Consider the following 19,009-nt stretch of genomic DNA (forward strand, 5'->3'; position numbering starts at 1 on the left):
CTAATACTGGCACATTATTGGAAGGGAACAGTACAATATTTTTTATTATTAAAGATTTTATTTATTTGAGAGGCAGAGTTATAGACAGTGAGAGGGAGAGACAGAGAGAATGGTCTTCCATCTGCTGGCTCTCTCCACAAATGGCCACAATAGCCAGAACGGAGCCAATCCGAAGCCTCCTCCACATCTCCCACACAGGTGTAGGGGCCCAAGCACTTGAGTCATCTTCTACTGCTTTTACAGCCCATAGCAGAGAGCTGGATCATAAGAGGAGCTTCCAGGACATGAACTGGCACCCATGTGGGATGCAGGCATCACAGGCGGGGGTTTAGCCTACTATGCCACAGTGCCAGCCCCTACGGTGCTATATTTCAACATATTTACTTAACATAAGCCTATCAAACCAGGCAACTAGCCTTTCCATTTCCTGATTCTGTCTTTGTGTTTGGAACCTATCAACTCTTTTCTTCTAGTTCTTTATACAGTATTTCATATACTATTGTGAACTATAGTCACCCCTCTTTCCCATGCTGTGGAACTCTAGAGCTTGCTATTTCTATCTGGTTGTGTTTTGGTACCTATTACCCAATCTCCCTCTATCTGTCCTCCTTCTGCTCTTCCTATCCTCTTTATAATTATATATTATATATAATTATACATATTGTATATAATTATACATATAATATTAATATTTAATATATATTATAATAGTAATCACTATTCTAAGGTCATATCAACATTTTTCCTGAAAACTTCCACATGAGATTGGACATGTGATGTTCATCTTTCTGTGTCTGGCTTATTTCATTTAACTTAATGACCTCCAGTGCCATCCATTTAGTTGCAATTATCAGGATTTTACTCATTTTTAAATGATATCCCATCAGACATATGTACCACAATTTCTTCATCTATTCATCTATCAATGGACACCTAGGTTAATTCCATGTCTTGGCTGTTGTGAATAGGGCTGCAGAGAACTATGCTACCTTTCCTAATGTCTGACAGATGTTAAATATTTTTGCTTTTATAGTACAAAGCTAAGCAGTTCATAGACTAGATTTTAGTAGGTTATATACTTGGTTTGAGACCATAATCAGCTTCTTTGTGTGCTTAATTAATCATACCTACTATATTTTAGGTGGTATCTACCTTATCCTGTTTGATGCTTCTTTTCTCATGCCACCTAGGGTTGAAACAATGTATCAAATTCAGAGGTATAGGCTATACTGGCCAATGGAAGACTGAGTTACATCAATGGCTCTGACCTTGACAAGCCAGCTTATATGGGGAGCATTCCAGTATCACCCGCTTAGGCTCTCTGCACTTCTGTTCTTCCTTCTAAGCCTCTGCTTCCCTTTGATGGCATGCGCTAAGCATCACTGCAGTAATTTATGGTTAGTCATTTTATTGTCTGAGTGTTTCAGCAGTGAAGGGTAAAACCGATTCTTCAGGATTATTGTAATTATTTTATGTAAATTAGCACATTGTTAAATAGACATCAGATGCAACTGTGAAAATATTAAAACTAAAGATAGGTTATTTTAAAAATTGTATGAGTGGAAATATTGCTTTATGTTCATGGCATCATTGCTATTTATAAGTGAAGGTTGTTTTAAGGACCACCTGCTCAGACTCCACCTGATATGAAAAAACTTTGGATTTAGAAACATAAAATGTCTTGTCTCCAGTTAGCCAGAAGCTCAGCACTCTGGAGCTGGTATCTGGGTCCTGGTTTCTGGGTTTACTACTAAGATGTTTGCCCCCAGTTTTTCAAAAGTCACTAGCTATTATTCATTTTACTCATTTGTATAACAATGGTACAAAATAAAGGTTCATTTTAATGATAAGTGTCTACCCTCTGTTGTCTTTTCAGGTTGAACATGAGAAATATTGTGACCAATATCACTTTGCTAGGGAGCAGCGAAGGATACTGATGTCAAATTGGCGTAAGAACAGGAAAGACTTTATACAGAGGGCTGTGCTGACCCTCGCAGAGGCTTGTGCAACTCATGAAATGGAAAGCACCTTGGCCAAGGACAGGAAAAGGCAACAGGAGTTGTGTGCTGATCTGAAAGCCAAGGTAAGATGCTTCACAGAAGGCACTTCAGTATTTGCCTGGGGATTCACTGAAGAATGCACTTTCCCTCTTTGTTTAAACCCGACCTAAGAGTCAGTTTCTTTAAGTCTATCTTGAATGAAACAGTTTGAACTTTATGAAATTGTCATTCTTCTCAATCAAAAATAGTCAATTTATTTTATTGGCCTGAACCTAAAGTTATTATAAATAATTTTAATATTAAAGTTTTATTTATTTTTAAAGATTTATTTGAGGCTGGCTCCGCAGCTCAATAGGCTAATCCTCCGCCTGTGGCGCCGGCACACCGGGTTCTAGTCCCGGTCGGGGTGCCGGATTCTGTCCTGGTTGCCCCTCTTCCAGTCCAGCTCTCTGCTGTGGCCCGGGAGTGCAGTGGAGGATGGCCCAAGTGCTTGGGCCCTGCACCTCATGGGAGACCAGGAGAAGCACCTGGCTCCTGGCTTTGGATCAGCGTGGCGCACCAGCCGCAGTGCACCGGCCGCGGCGGCCATTGGAGGGTGAACCAACGGCAAAGGAAGACCTTTCTCTCTGTCTCTCTCTCTCACTGTCCACTCTGCCTGTCAAAAAAAAAATTTAGCAAGGGCAAAAACACTGCCTATTAAAAAAAAAAAAGATTTATTTGAAAGGAAGAGCTACAGAGAGCCAGAGAGAAAAAGAGAGAGGTCTTCCATCCTTTGGTTTATTCCCCATCTGGCTGCTATGGCCGGATTTGGGCCTACCTGAAGCCAGGAACGTGGACCTTCTTCCAGGTCTCCACATGGTTGCAGATGCACAAGGACTTGGGCCATCTTCTATTGCTTTCCCAGGCCATAGCAGAGAGCTGAATCAGAAGAGGAGCAGCTGGGTCTCGAACCAGCACCCATACGGGATACTGGTGCTTCAGGCCAGGGCGTTAACCCACAGCGCTGCCCTGCACCCCCCCCCAATTGAAATTTTAATGAAAACATCCAACACTATCCATAGATGCTGAGTACCAGAGTAAAGTGTTGGCAAAAATACAGAACCAATTGTCAAATATCTAACACTGGTAGAAAGCTTCTTAGACGTTACACATCAATGAGATATGAAGTCAAGATTATGAAGTAGAAGAGGGGTTTGCAAGGAGATATGTAGGTGCAAGCTTGCTGGACTGTGTGTAAGTGAGCTCTTAATAAGATGTTGCAGTCATTTGCAACAAAATGGAGGAATCTGGAACACATCATGCTGAGTGAAATAAGCCAGTCCCAAAGGGACAAATACCATATGTTCTCCCTGATCGGTGACAACTGACTGAACACCAAAAAAGGAAACCTGTTGAAGTGGAATGGACACTATGGGAAACGGTGACTTGATCAGCATAGCCCTGACTGTTAATGAACAACTTAATACATTATCCCTCTTAGTAGTTTTTTTGTCTGTTCTACTTAATATGACTGGTTTAATTCTGTAATTAATACACAGTTATTCTTAAGTGTTGAAATTTAACTGAAATGTGATCCCTGTTAAACATAAGAGTAGGAATAAGAGAGGGAAGAGATATATAATTTGGGACATGCTCAAGCTGACTTGCCCCAAATGGTAGAGTTAGAAACATACCAGGGGACTCCAATTTAATCCCATCAAGGTGGCATGTACCAATGCCATCTCACTAGTCCAAGTGATCAATTTCAGTTCGCAATTGATCATAATGAAAGGACTAAGAGTCAAAGGGAGCACATAAGCAAGTCTAGTACCTGCTAACACTAACCGATAGAATAAATAAAGGGGAGAGTGATCCAACATGGGAAGTGAGATACTCAGCAGACTCATAGAATGGCAGATGTCCTAAATAGCACTCTGGCCTCAGAATCAGCCCTAAAGGCATTCAGATCTGGCTGAAAAGCCCATGAGAGTATTTCAGGCATGGAAAGCCAAGACACTCTGGCAAAAGATCTCTGTGAGTGAGATCTCAGTGGAAAGAACAGGTCTTCAAAGAAGGAGGTACCTTTCTCTGAAGGGAGGAGAGAACCTCCACTTTGACTATGACCTTGTCTAAACAACATAAGAGTCGGAGAACTCAGAGGGCTTCCATAGCCTTGGAAACTCATGACTGGAGCATAGGGAGATTACTGATGCCATAGACAGGAGTGTCAATTGGTAAAGTCAACAACAGGAGTCACTGTGCACTTACTCCTCATGTAGGATCTCTGTCCTTAATGTGCTGTGCATTGAGATTTAATGCTATAACGAGTACTCAAACAATATATTTCACTTTGTGTTTCTATGGGGGTGCAAACTGTTGAAATCTTTACTTAATGCATACTAAACTGATCCTCTGTAAAAAAAAAAAAAAGAAAGAAAAGAAAAGAAAAGAAAAGAAACTATCAACTCCCAACTTGACTCTCACTGGGATTAAACATGACAATAGGTCTGATCTGATTTCATCATCATTAAAAAAAATCATCTATTATTTTTCACTTTATGTTTCTGTGTGGGAGCAAACTGTTGAAATCCTTACTTAATGTATACTAAGCTGATCTTCTGTATATTAAGATAATCGAAAATGAATCTTGATGTGAATGGAAGGGGAGAGGGAGTGGGAAAGGGGAGGGTAGTGGGTGGGAGGGACGGTATGTGGGGGAAGCCATAGTAATCCATTATTCGTACTTTGGAAACGTATATTCATTAAATAAAAGTAAAAAAAAAAATAAGATGTTGCAATGTGGATGAAGTTTTCTTCTTCCTCAGACCCAGTAAACGTGCCTAGAGGGTGGCTTGGAAAGCTTAGTGAGCAGCCCCTGTAGTTGGAAGGGCTGAGAACTGGTGTCTGATGCTTGCGGGAAATAGAAAGGAACTGCCTCCATGGCATGACAGGAAGTGAGAGGAGCTGCTGTGTTGGGAGCAATTGCATCCCTCGGACCATCGCAGGGGCCTGAGTCCTAGAGGCTTGATGTGGATTTGGCCTCCCTGGGAATGTTGGCAGAGACCATTAAAAACAGATTGTATTGGCTGGCGCCGCGGCTCACTAGGCTAATCCTCTGCCTTGCGGTACCGGCACACCGGGTTCTAGTCCCGGTTGGGGCACCGGATTCTGTCCTGGTTGCCCCTCTTCCAGGCCAGCTCTCTGCTGTGGCCCGGGAGTGCAGTGGAGGATGGCCCAAGTGCTTGGGCCCTGCGCCTCATGGGAGACCAGGAGAAGCACCTGGCTCCTGCCTTCGGATCAGCGTGGTGCGCCGGCCGCAGCACGATGGCCGCGGCGGCCATTGGAGGGTGAACCAACGGCAAAGGAAGACCTTTCTCTTTTCCCTCTCTCCCTGTCCACTCTGCCTGTCAAAAAAAAAAAAAAAAAAAAAAAAAAAGATTGTATTGAGACAGCATATATTTGGTAAAGTATACAAATCTTGATTTACTGATAAATGGTATGGCACAAGAATAATGGCACAACAAGACGTTTTTGTTCCCTTGATAGAAAAAGTAAACTGGCAGATAATATGCTACAGAAATGAATTGCATGGAAAAACATAATGTATTTTCGAAAGTATTAGCAGAAAAAATATCTTCCTTGCATCTCCTTAAAACAGAAACATGTTTCTTTGACAATGCCTAAGTTTAGGACCTAAAAGGAATAGAAGCTGCATCAGTGTTGATCTACCAAGAGCTAATGCATGTTTCATCTTCATCTGCAAGTTGATAAAAGAAACCCAGGAGTCAGGGGCCTTGACATGTCCTTATACTATACTCCTAGTTTGCATTTATCCATTTTGCATGCATTATCATCAGCTCTTGAGCAATGTGATGAAGTTTTTTGTGTGTTATATTGCATTGAGGTAAACACACATGTAGTTAAGTGCACAGTATGCTATTGGATGAAGTTTTACTTAGGATTACTCCCATGTAAACACCACTGAGACTAAGATTTGGAATAGTTCCTGCAACTCAGGAGGCTCCGTCATGGGTCTTCTCAGTAAATACTCCCAACCTGTAACAACTATTCTGAATTTATCACCATAGATGAGTTTTGTCTACTTTAGAACTTCATAAAGATAAAATCATATGCACTCCTTTGTACTTGCATTCATTGTATCTGTTTCATCCTTGTTGCATGTTATTTATCATTTAGTTTCTGTGTAATATTTAATTGTAAACATATACTACAATTTATTTCTGTTTTCCTGTTCATGGCTATTTTCAGTTTCCAGATTTGCTGTTATGATAAAATGATGCTATGAACATTCATGAACATGTCTACTCATTTCGGTTAGATAGTTCAATAGAATACTTGATCTTTAAGGTTCAGGTGTATTTAGCATTAGGAAACAGTCAAAATAGGTTTACAACCAGTTTCAGTTGTCTCATATCTTCACCAACTTTGGAATTACCAATCTTTAATTTTACTTTGGTGACTGAGTGTTGGTACCTCGTTATGGTTCTCATGGGCACTTAAATAGGCCACACATCTTTTCACATGCTCATTATCCATTTGGGTATCCTCTTCGTAAAATGTCCACAAGTCTTTCACTTATTTTTTTACATTGGGTTGTCTACTTCTCTGTTATTCATTTATATATTCTTTATGTATTCTGTATACAAGCTCTTTTATTTTCTCTCAATCAATGACTTTTCACTCTCTTAATAATGTCATTGGATGAACAAAACTTAATTTTGATGAAGTTCTGTTTAAGTGTCTTTGAGATATAATATATATGTAACCCCCTCATTTTTGTGAGTTTTGAAAAAGGCCTGACATATACATATAATAAAGATGTAGAACCTTTCATTACCCCTCAAAAATCCTTCATAGGCCTTTGCAGTCCACCAGTTTTTGACCACCACCGATCTCTTTCCATCCATATGGTTTTGGCCATTCCATCATGTCATAAAAATGTAGCCTTTTGAGGCTGACTTTCATCATTTAGCACAAAGCATTTGAGTTTCAGCCATATTACTTTACTTTGATAGTTTGTTCCTTTCTATTGCTGGATAGTATCCTACTATATGGATATATCAACTTTTCCTTTCACCAGTTGTATCTAGTTTTGGTCAATTAGTGTTACTTGCTTTTGGTGGGCATGAGTCTGTGCATTCGAGAGGATAGCTTGCCACACTCTTATTGCTTCTCCTGCCCTAGATGGTTGTAGACATTTGCTAGTCTGATGGGGAACTGGCATTCTGCTTCCCTGTTGCAGTGTCAGCCACAGGCAGGGGGTATCTTCCTGGGTCTTAGGACTAGGGTCTACTCAGTGATCCTGCTGTTTTTCCCATGATACAAAAACTCTGACTCTTGCCCTTGGTGATCGTTCTGAGGACAATTCTTGTTCCTCTTCCAGGAGAAGAGGGCTTCTCCATTCCTTTCCTCCAGCAGCAGGGGCCTACACATGTGCCCTGATGGGTTTGCTGGTCTTCCCCAGCAGATACAGGCTTTTGTTCCCATCTCATAGGCTCCCTCTTGCCTAGATTGGCCTTGCTGTTTCTCGTGAGCGTCTTGTGAGATCTGTGGAGGAAAGCTTATGAGTGAAAATTCACCTGTGTCTGTGACTTCTAAAGGTTCTATACGCTCAAGCTCTGCCAAACTGTTCAAATCATTCAAGTTTATTTATTCCTTATGAAGTTTCAGCTGCAATCTCTTCATCTGCTTTGGTGGCCTCGTCTTCCTCGGTGGTCTGCCACAGGTAAGCTTGTCTTCACATCGCATCTCTCCTGCATCTTAAGTTTCTAACTACCTTGCTGCCCCATGACTTCTGCTTTCTGACAAATCTAAGAAAAGTCCCGATATAGGTGACTCAGCATTTTTTTTTTTTTTTGCAGTTAAGAAACTGGAAGTGATATTTCAACTTTCTATACCCAAATGGAAATTACACAGTCCTAATGAAATACAACTTTTTGATCTTTTAGGTGCTCTATTTAAGATACCATTGGCTACATAGCAAGGGATCGTTGTCAAAGATATCCCACCCAAGATTTTTCTGACCAATAAGACTCCTGTCAATGGTGAGGGAACCCCCAAAACAGTGAGGTGAAATAGTAAGTGGGAACCTGATGAGCAGAAATGGCTAGTCAAAGGAAAATTTACATGGTCCACATCAGAGGCATTTTTCAGTAGAAGCCCAGCTAACAGTCAAGGCAGCAAAACTGTTGGGAGGGCAAGCTGACATCAGCCACCTGCCAGGTTTACTTAAGATAGTGTCAGTCAACACTTCAATGAGAATTTCAGTGTCCTCTCTTCCACCTCTCTCCTCCGATTTTCTCTCTCCCTCCTGGAACCCTGATGGCATAAGTATCTAGGGGACAAAAGGAAAGCCATCTCTGAATGAAGAATGAGGAGTTGACAAATCCTTTGGAACTGAACACTTGATCTTTGAATTAGGGATGTGTATTTTATGACTTAAAGTTACCACGGGCTCTGCTCTGTAACACAGGAGTGGACCATGCAATGTGCTGAGTTTCTATATGATGACAAGAAGAAAATCTGAATGGGGGGACCAAAGGAATGCTCCATTCTGGTTTTCAGTGCACTGTACTGAGTGCTTCTGTATGTTGGGCATTCAAAGAGATGCTTTTTATGCACTTTCTGACAGTATCCCCAATCACAAATCTCAATTGAGATGTGCTAAAGTTGCAGCTGAGAAACCACCTGCTGAATCAAGGGTGTGGCCCCAGGAGACAACATAATGCTGACTCTCCTCAGAGGCATGGATACAAGAAGGCTTGACGTGGTTCAGATGTCATTTGGATAAGAGTTTTATGTGCTAGAGGCTTAGGGTGGCAGTGTTGACAGATAGAGGAACCCTTTAGAGGGAGGGTTCTAGTGCAAGGTAATTAGACACAGAGGGCACAGTCTTTGAAGGTGTCTAATGCTATTCTCTTGAAGTGAGTTAGCCCTTATAAGATTAGTTTATGATTAAAACGAGGCCACCACACATGTCTGACCCTTTCTGTACATGCCTAGATCACTTTCCATTTCTCCATCATTTTTTAATGCAGTCAGGGGGCCCTCATCAGGTGCCCTGCTATTTGGATCCTCCACCCATCAGAATCAAGAGCCGAAAAGACCACTTTACTTTGTAAGTTACCCACCTCAAGTATTTTATTGTAGCAACAAAGTGGACTAAGGTAAGGGTGAACCAATATCTGAATTTGCAGAAATGAAACCTCCCAGGGATAAATGTGTACAGAAAATGGAGCAATTGGGACATACAGTAAATTGTAGCAAAATGGATTCTATTTCGAGAGGATGTTATCATTAGAATTTTTGTTCCTGATGAGGGACTGAGGCTCAATAAATTATAGTTGGGACTATAATATGTATCATAAAAGGAAAGAGATCACTCAATCAATTCCAGTTAGAATGTAGACTATGCTTGTTTTCTTTTCATTTTTAAAATTTATACAAAGTGATTAAATTTCATATATTTTGTATGTACAGATTTAGAAGCATAGTGATACTTCTCACCCTACCATTCCTCCAGCCCATGCTCCCATCTCCTTCCTCCTTCCTTTTCCTTTTAATTTTTAAAACCTGAAGGAAACTTGGTTATTTATACCTAACCTTCATTTTACAAATCTGAAAGCCAAGTCCTGAATGATAAAGTGGCTTGTCTAAGGTTTATACCAGCTCATTCAATTTGAAATCCAGTATTATCTTGCTCCACACAGGTTTGCATACAAGAATCGTGCCACATAATAGACAATATTTATTATATTGTAGGTTCCAATGTGCTATATATTAGAGCCATAGAGTGTGAAAAGTATTACTTCGTTGTATCATAAATTTGGCCTTTCTATAGCTAATATGCTATCTATAATAAACATTAATTAAACATTTAACCATAATTGTGTTCTCAGTCTTGGAATTTAAAGGGGCTTTTGGTGGGGGGGAGCGGTTTAGATGATTTGTGTCTTTTAGGAAAAGTATTAAAAGAATTTTGAAATAATGCACACACTCTTTTATTTTGGTTTTCTGACAGTAGCTGTTGCTGTTGCGAGAAGAGTAATTTAGGCCTCACACCAGAGGGGATTAGGAGACCCCTAATTCTACAACTCTTGCAAACCTGCTCTTTGATCTCCCAGGTTCTCCCAGATTATATCCCTCACCCTCCCTGCCAGAATCCAGTCTCAGCCTCTGTGTTAGCTGTGCACCTGGGTCCTTTGCATTCCTGTTTTTCCACCATCAGACCAGAGAACCTAATTCCTAGAGCTGTCTCTTAGTTTATTTTCTTTGCTTCCATGTTGGCTGGTTGAATGCTATTGAGGAAATATCCACATCATAAGTGGCCAATGCCCATATTAACTTCTTAATGCATCAAGCAGCATTAAATCCTCATCTTTGAGGCCAGACTGCTGTGGCACAGTGGATTAAATAGCCCATTGTAGTTACTGTTTCCAATCCACCACCATAATAATGTACTTGGGAAGGCAGGGGAAGATGGCTCAAGTATTTGGGACCTTGTTACTCATATGAGAGAGCCAGATGGAGTTGCAGATTCTGGCTTTGGCCTGGCCCAGCTCTGCCATTGTGGCCAATTAGGCAGTGAACCAATAAATGGAAAATTTTTTTCTTTCCTCCTCTGCCTTTCAAATAAATACATAAATCTTAAAAAAAACTATATTTAACCCCAAGAAGGACCATAATGTGGAATGACCTGATAGTTCAGATTTGGAATAAATAATTTATTTTTTTATTTTTTTGTTTTGTAAATATAAATTTTCAAAGTACAGTTAATGGATTACAATGGCTTCCACCCCATAATTTCCCTCCCACTCACACCCCTCCCATCTCCTGCTCCCTCTCCCATTCCATTCACATCAAGATTCATTTTCAATTATCTTTATATACAGAAGATCAATTCAGTATATATTAAGTAAAGATTTCATCAGTTTGCACCCACACAGAAACACAAAGTGTAAAATACTGTTTCAGTACTAGTTATAGCATTACTTCACATTGGACAACACATTAAGGACAGATCCCACATGAGAAGTAAGTACACAGTGACTCCTGTTGTTGACTTAACAATTTGACACTCTTGTTTATGGCATCAGTAATCTCCCTAGGCTCTAGTCATGAGTTGCCTAGGCTATGGAAGCCTTTTGAGTTCGCCGACTTTGATCTTATTCCGACAGGGTCATAGTCAAAGTGGAAGTTCTCCCTCCCTTCAGAGAAAGGTACCTGCTTCTTTGATGACCCGTTCTTTCCACTGGGATCTCACTTGCAGAGATCTTCCATTCAGGTCTTCTTTTTTTTTTTTTCCAGGGTGTCTTGGCTTTCCATGCCTAAAATACTCTCATGGGCTCTTCAGCCCTATCCGAATGCCTCGAGGGCTGATTCTGAGGCCAGGGTGCTATTTAGGACATCTGCCATTCTATGAGTCTGCTGTGTATCCCGCTTCCCTTGTTGGATCGTTCTTTCCCTTTTTGATTCTATCAGCTAGTATTTGCAGACACTAGACTTGTTTATGTGATCCCTTTGACTCTTAGACCTTTGGAATAAATAATTTAAAAAAATTGGGTATCCATGTCATCTAGGCTCCCAGTGCTACATGAGCCCTTACTTTTCCCATTTTTCCCTGTAGCTTCTATGGCTCTGAGACCCTTTCCCAACACCATACCCCCTCATTCCCACACTCTCACTACACACATCACTCCCTGCTTTATCTAGACAGTACGTCACTGAGGAGTAGAAGACTCCCTGAATTCCTTTCTGCCTCAGCCTATGTTCTGCCTCTTACAGTCCCTAACCTTCCTTTGGGCAAAGAGTGGGATGCATCCCCCATATACAAGTCTAGTCCTCTGCTTGATGTTTAGAATTATGACCCATTTAATGACAATAGAAACTTGCTTCTACCAATTTTCTCCTTTCTTTATTTTGGCCTTTATTACATTGTGTAGTGTTGCCATCTGCCTGTCAATGTGGTTCTGTGGTGGAATGAGAAGGCTATGCCAAGATGGCCGCTGGCAACAGAAACTGCTTGGCAACAGGCTGTGATTGGATGGTTTCGGAAACCACATGATAGTGGAGCCTGCCTGGCAACAGGCTGTGATTGAATGGCTTCAGAAACTGCTGGCAACAGGGTGTGATTGGTTAGGGAATAGACTGCCCCTTGACCAGATTGGCTGCCTTGGCTATATAAGCTGCTGTAGCAACTGAAATAAATGAATCTGCAGGCTGCTTGCCTCAGGCCTGCTTTCATCCAACTTCCGGGGTCTGTGTGGTGACTCCACGCCTCTTGCTCCCACCACACTTTTCCCCTCAGAAACAAATCCACAGCAACATCGGTTCTGTCTTCCTTAGCTGAAGAAACTTTCTCTTGACTCTCAGCCATCCTCTAGCTCCTATGAAGTCCCTATCTCTACACTTTCATTGGAAATTAGCTTCTTGAAAGAATAATCTACAGAATTGTTGCTAGGTCTCCTGACCTCTCCAGCCCATCGCAATTCTCTTTTCTCCCCCAGGTCACCAGTGACCTCCATGTCACATAAGACAGTCAACAATCTTCATCTTGATTCCACTGTACTGCTCTACTTCTTTTCTCTGTTGATTATTCTACACTTTTTTTTAAAAAAGGATTTGAGAGTGAGATCCCAGTGGAAAGAACAGGTCTTCAAAGAAGGAGGTACCTTTCTCTGAAGGGAGGAGAGAACCTCCACTTTGACTATGAGCTTGTCTAAACAAGATAAGAATCGGAGAACTCAGAGGGCTTCCATAGCCTTGGAAACTCATGACCGGAGCATAGGGAGACTACTGATGCCATAGACAGGAGTGTCAATTTGTAAAGTCAACAACAGGAGTCACTGTGCACTTACTCCTCATGTAGGATCTCTGTCCTTAATGTGCTGTGTATTGAGATTTAATGCTATAACGAGTACTCAAACAATATATTTCACTTTGTGTTTCTATGTGAGTGCAAACTGTTGAAATCTTTACTTAATGTATACTAAACTGATCCTCTGTAAAAAAAAAAAAAAAAGAAATTATCAACTCCCAACTTGACTCTCACTGGGATTAAACATGACAATAGGTCTGATCTGATTTCATCATCATTTAAAAAAAATCATCTATTATTTTTCACTTTATGTTTCTGTGTGAGAGCAAACTGTTGAAATCCTTACTTAATGTATACTAAGCTGATCTTCTGTATATTAAGATAATCGAAAATGAATCTTGATGTGAATGGAAGGGGAGAGGGAGTGGGAAAGGGGAGGGTAGTGGGTGGGAGGGACGGTATGGGGGGGAAGCCATTGTAATCCATAAGTCGTACTTTGGAAATTTATATTCATTAAATAAAAGTTAAAAAAAAAGGATTTGAGAGGAGGAGTTACAGAGAGGCATGGAACAGAGAGGGAGGAAGGGAGTGATGGAATCTTCAGTCTGCTGGTTCACTCCACAAATGACTGCAGCAGCCAGGCCAAAGCCAGGAACCAGAAGCTCTTTTCCAGGTCTACCATGTGGGTGTAGGGACACAAACACTTGGGCCGTCATCTGCTGCCTTCCTGGACACATTAGCAGGGAGTTGGATTGGCAGTGGACCATCCAGAACTCGAATCAGCACCCATAATGGATACTAGTGCTACAGGTGGCTTAGCCCACTGCACCACAGCACCAGCCCTGATCACTCTACTCATTGACACTGTTTACTACCTCAGACTCTTAAAGTGGTCCTTAGTCTTCCTGTATACTTCTCCTTTTCCACCCACTAAATCCATGGTATTTCCTCATGTTTCTCTCTGTGCTCTTTGCTCTTCCTTACTTCATTGCCGCCAAGCACCACCATGATTTTACTTACTTTGATATGATAATTGCTCTCCAATCTTTTCCGCAATCCCCAAACAGTTCTCTCTTGAATCTCATATTTCTAGCTATAGGTTGATTGTACCAACTTAGAAATCTACAGAGGCCTCAAACTCACATTCAAAATGGAAATCTTTTTCCCCAGGGTAAATTTATACTTCTTTCTTGAAATTTAACTTTCTTTTCTCCATTATCCTTATAGGCACTTACCAACTTTAGAAAACTTTATCTGTTAACTATCTACCCCTTCCTATCTACCACTGGGCTCTGGCCATGGTTCCTAAACTATTGAATCATCCCCTAGTGCCTAAGCTTAACATCCTGGTTACCTAAGTTGCAGGAAGAACGCTTCATCTAAGATGAAATTTAGATTATTCCATTCCCTGATGAGAACTCCTCAATGGCACTACTTTGCTTATAATAATGGCCAAACTTCCTTGCATGTGTCAATAATTTAGATCCTACTCCCTGAATCGTTTCCACTATGTACACCTTACGCATAAACTCTGGGTGCTAGTGATTGTGATTATGGCACACTGAGAAAAAAATCTTTGGCCCTAAGGCATCTACAAGCAGGAACCCTACCTATTCATCTTGGTATCAGTTTCTTCCGTCTTTCCCTAGCATTGGATTTTTCAGTGTTTGGAGCATGATGGGTACTCAGTATATTTTGTTGAAGTGTATGAGCCTCAGGCTTTTTCCCCCTTTGTTCTCAATACCTCCCAGTACAACATTATTTTCACCACCTTCTTTTTACCTTATTAAGAAGCTTGCTGTAGAAACCAGTATATGATGTGCAGAGCCATTAAGAAGTGAAATACAAGACTTGATTGTCAATATTGAATACCCTAGATGTCTGATGTAGTTTAAAATAAAATTTGGCTACCTATAAAACTGAGGCATATTGCAAACATAAATACAATCTCCAGGCACTTAATTCTCTTCACTTCATCCTGGTTTTGTGCTCCTTGACCCTTCATTGTGTAAACCCCAAGAAGCCACGATAGTTAGAGAAATCAGCTGAAGTTGAGGTAGAAGATACTTTTTTGAATAAATATTTCAATCCCTCCTCTGCATTTGATAGCTTCCCACTGCATCATCTCCTTCCGATATATTCCTTTCCTACAGACTTCATCCTCCTTTATTTTTGGAGAACAGACTCAGAGGAAGGTTCCACGAGTCTGATTTCAATGATTCTTTAATTCAAGAAGATTTCTGAGCTCCCACTCTAGAGATAAAGAGTGGTTGATAGTAGACTCACTCTCACACACTAAACAGTGACAAAACTTGAACAAATATTTTAAAAATTGTTTGTAGGCTTTGGAAAACCAGAGCCTGGATAAGATCCTTGAAGTAAGTGAAGCTTTAAGTTTGAGTCCCATAACCACCCCAGATGTCATAGGCTCATTTTCCAATATGGGGTGGGGAGAAACATAACCCAAGCAGAGAAACTGGAGCTGGTGCTGCAAAGAAACTGAGATATAGCAGACAGGACACTAAAGATGAAGATTTAGCAGATAAAGAGCCTGCAAAATGTGCATAAAAATGCCTTATGTCCTAAGCTCTGAATGCACAGGATGAGATGCTGAAAGGATAACAGGTAACAGCTACTAGAAGGCTCAGAACTGAATTGAGATTTCAAAGCTCACAGAACATAATTCTGGGGAGTTTTAGGTATTGGAGTTTTAGCCCAAAGTGGAGAGATCTTGGTGAATACTCCAGAAACCTCTGAAAACTGAGGAGTAGAGGCTGCACTTTAGGATCATGGACAAAAGTGAAACAGATCTACCTTTAAAAGTCTAAAAGAAAGCATTATCAATATTTGAGAGATTTTCTGGCTTCCTAAAACTCAACACTGCTTAGAGAAAAAATAAATAGTACAGAATCTCTACAAAATATCACTAAGTCCAGAATTCAACAATGATCAAATATTCAATAGTAAAAGTGACTGATAATCAAGAAATATAAGTCTCCAAAATCTGCCAGATATTATAGGTAAACAATAAGAATTTCAAGATAATTATGGTTACTATGATACAGAAAATGGAAGCAAAGATGGCCAAAATGGGTGGAAAATGTATAATATTTCAGTAGAGATTAAAATATATCATAATGGGTCAAATGGAAATTCTAGAAATATAAAATATCTTAAATTATGAATTCATTGGATGGATTTTTAGCAGCTGACTGGACATAGTAGAGATAGTATTAGTGATCTTGAAGACAGGTTAATAAGTGATAAAAGCCAGACCCAGAAAGACAGTTGTCACATATTTACTGTTGTGGAAGTTTGAGCATAAAAATTGTGTAGCTATAATAACATTGGGTATTTAGTTCTAAATTAGTTCACTGAATAATATCATGTAAAATGACACACTCTTCTTTCCCTACTTTATGATCATTGTCCTAAATATCTCAATCTGATATTAATATCAGCTTTCAAGAAAAATAGCATATGTGTATGTATAAATGTCTACATTTAAAGTAAATATGTCAAAATGCTAAAAAAGTGTAAAATTAAAGAAAAATGGGACATCCTAGAAGGAAAAGTCCAGAAAAAATATTTATAAAGAGAAAACAGTAAAATCAAAACCAGAATAAGAGTATGAGAAATATAGAACATGGTAAAAGGTTTATTATGTGTCATTATACTCTCAAAAAAGAAAATGAAGAGTCAAGTAGTACAACTGATGGAGAGCATCAACCTGTATTTAAAAGGAGTTCAGCAAACCCTGAGATGGATAAACATGAAGAAAACCAAACCTAGACATAGGATGGCCAAAGTAATGAAAACAAATGGTAAAACTCTGTGAAGACTGCTGAATAATACCAGAAATAAAGAAAAACTAATTCCAATTCTTCTCAAGTTATTTAAAAACTATTGAAAGGGAGGGAATCCTCCCAAACTCCTTCTATGAAACCTACATCCCATTAATTCCTAAGCCAGAAAAAGATACAACAAAGAGAACTGTAGACCAATAACCCCAATGAACATAGATGCAAAAATCCTCAAGAAAATATTAGCTAATTGAATCCAACAACACATCAGAAAGAACATTCACCCTGACCAAATGAGATTTATCCCTGGTATGCAGGGATTGTTCAACATTCACAACTCAATAAATGTGATACATCACATTAACAAACTGAAGACCAAAAACCATATGGTTATCTCAATAGATTCAGAGAAAGCATTTAATAAAATACAACACTCTTTCATGATGAAAACCTTAAGCAAATTGGGTTTAGAAGGAGCATTCCTCAACATAATCAAGACAATTTATGACAAACACATGGCCAGCATCCCACTGAATGGGGAAAAGCTGAAGGCATTCCCCCTAAGATCCGAAGCCTGGCAAGGATGCCCACTCTCACCATTACTATTTAACATAACCCTGGAAGTTTTAGAGCCATGAGACAAGAAAAAAATAAATCAAAGGTATACAGATTGGAATGGAGGAAATCAAACTATCCCTATTTGCAGTTGACCTGATTCCATATATGGGGATCCAAAAATACTCCCCTAAGAGACTATTGGAGCTCATAGAAGAGTTTGGTAAAGTGGCAGGATGGAAGATGAACACAGAAAAACCAATAGCTTTTGTATCACATAGAATGTTATGGCTGAGAAAGAACTTTTAAAGATCACTCCCATTTACAATAGCTCCAAAAAGAATTAAATAAAGGTCAAAGATCTCTATGATGAAAGTTGCAACACACAAAAGTGATAAATAGAAGATGACATTGAAAATGGAAAAATTCTTTCATATTCATGGATTGGAAGAATCAATATCAAAATGTCTATACTGCAAAAAGCAATTTACAGATTCAATGCGATCCCAATCAAAGTACCAATGACATTCTTTGCAGATCTAGAAAAAAATGATAAAATTCATATGGAAACACAAGAGACCCTGAATAGCTAAAGCAATCTTATACAATAAAAACAATGGTGGAGGTATCACAATACCTGATTAAGAATTATTACAGGGCAGTTATAATCAAAACAGCCTGGTATTGGCACAAAAACAGACTTGTAGACCATTGGAACAGAATAGAAATTCCAAATATCAGTTCATGCATCTACAACCAACTTAGCTTTGACAAAGGAGCCAAAATCAACCCCTGGAGCAAAGACATCTCTTTAACAAATGGTGCTGTGGAAACTGGATCTCCACATGCACAAATATGAAACAAGATCCCTACCTTATACCTTTTACAAAATCCATTCAAAATGGACCAAAGACCTAAATCTATGAACTAATATCATCAAATCATTAGGGAACATTGGGGAAACTCTGCAAGCCATTGACATAGGCAAAGACTTCTTGGAATAGACCTTGGAAACACAGTAAATCAAAGCCAAAATTGACAAATAGGATAACATCAAGCTGAGTAGCTTCTGCACTGCAGAAGTAACACTCAGCAAAGTGAAGAAGGAACCAACAGTATGGGAGAAAATATTTCCAAGCTATACAACTGATAAAGGATTAATATCCATAATCTATAAAGAGCTCAAGAAACTCAACAAAACAAAAAATTCAGTTAAGAAATGGGCAGAGGACCTGAACAGACATATTTCAAGAGAGGAAATGCTAATAGCCAACAGAGACATGAAAAATGCTCAGGATCACTAGCCATCAGGGAAATGAAAGTCAAAAACCACAATGAGGTTTTACCTCACTCCATTAGAATGGTTCTCATTCAAAAATCAATAAATAAATGCTGTCGAGGATGTGAGGAAAAAGGTACCCTAATCCACTGTTGTTGGGAATGTAAAATGGTACAGCCACTGTGGAAGATAGTATGGAGATACCTCAGAAATCTCCATATAGACCTACCATTTGACCCAGCCATCCAAATCCTGAGAATTTATCCAAACCAAAAGAAATCAGCATATGAAAGAGTTATCCATATCCCCATGTTCATCACTGCTCAATTAACAACAGCTAAGATATGAATAAACCCAGATATCCATCAATTATTGACTGATAAAGGAATCATGGTATATATACATATACTATGGAGTACTACTCAGCTGTAAAAAAAGAAAGAAATCCTGTCTTTTGCAACATGATGGAAGCAACTGGAAACCATTATACTTAATGACATAAGCCAGTTCTCAAAAGATAGATATCATATGTTTTCACTGATCCGAGATAACTAAT

The 19,009-nt window shown here is 39.6% G+C and overlaps 1 protein-coding gene across 4 annotated transcripts in view; it reads left to right on the plus strand.

The window, feature by feature from the left end:
• CCDC148 (coiled-coil domain containing 148) overlaps positions 1-19,009 on the plus strand; it is a 314,500-nt gene that overhangs the window by 143,254 nt on the left and 152,237 nt on the right. For all 4 annotated transcript variants that reach the window (XM_051849517.3, XM_051849516.3, XM_051849521.3 and 1 more), the window contains one exon: positions 1,877-2,083. In XM_051849517.3, coding sequence (XP_051705477.3) covers positions 1,877-2,083 — 207 coding nt within the window. The remainder of the gene's footprint in view (positions 1-1,876; positions 2,084-19,009) is intronic.

The sequence above is a fragment of the Oryctolagus cuniculus genome, chromosome 3 (genome assembly GCF_051225735.1).
Source record: "Oryctolagus cuniculus isolate XC-2025 breed Fujian yellow rabbit chromosome 3, ASM5122573v1, whole genome shotgun sequence".
NCBI classification, from domain to species: domain Eukaryota; kingdom Metazoa; phylum Chordata; class Mammalia; order Lagomorpha; family Leporidae; genus Oryctolagus; species Oryctolagus cuniculus.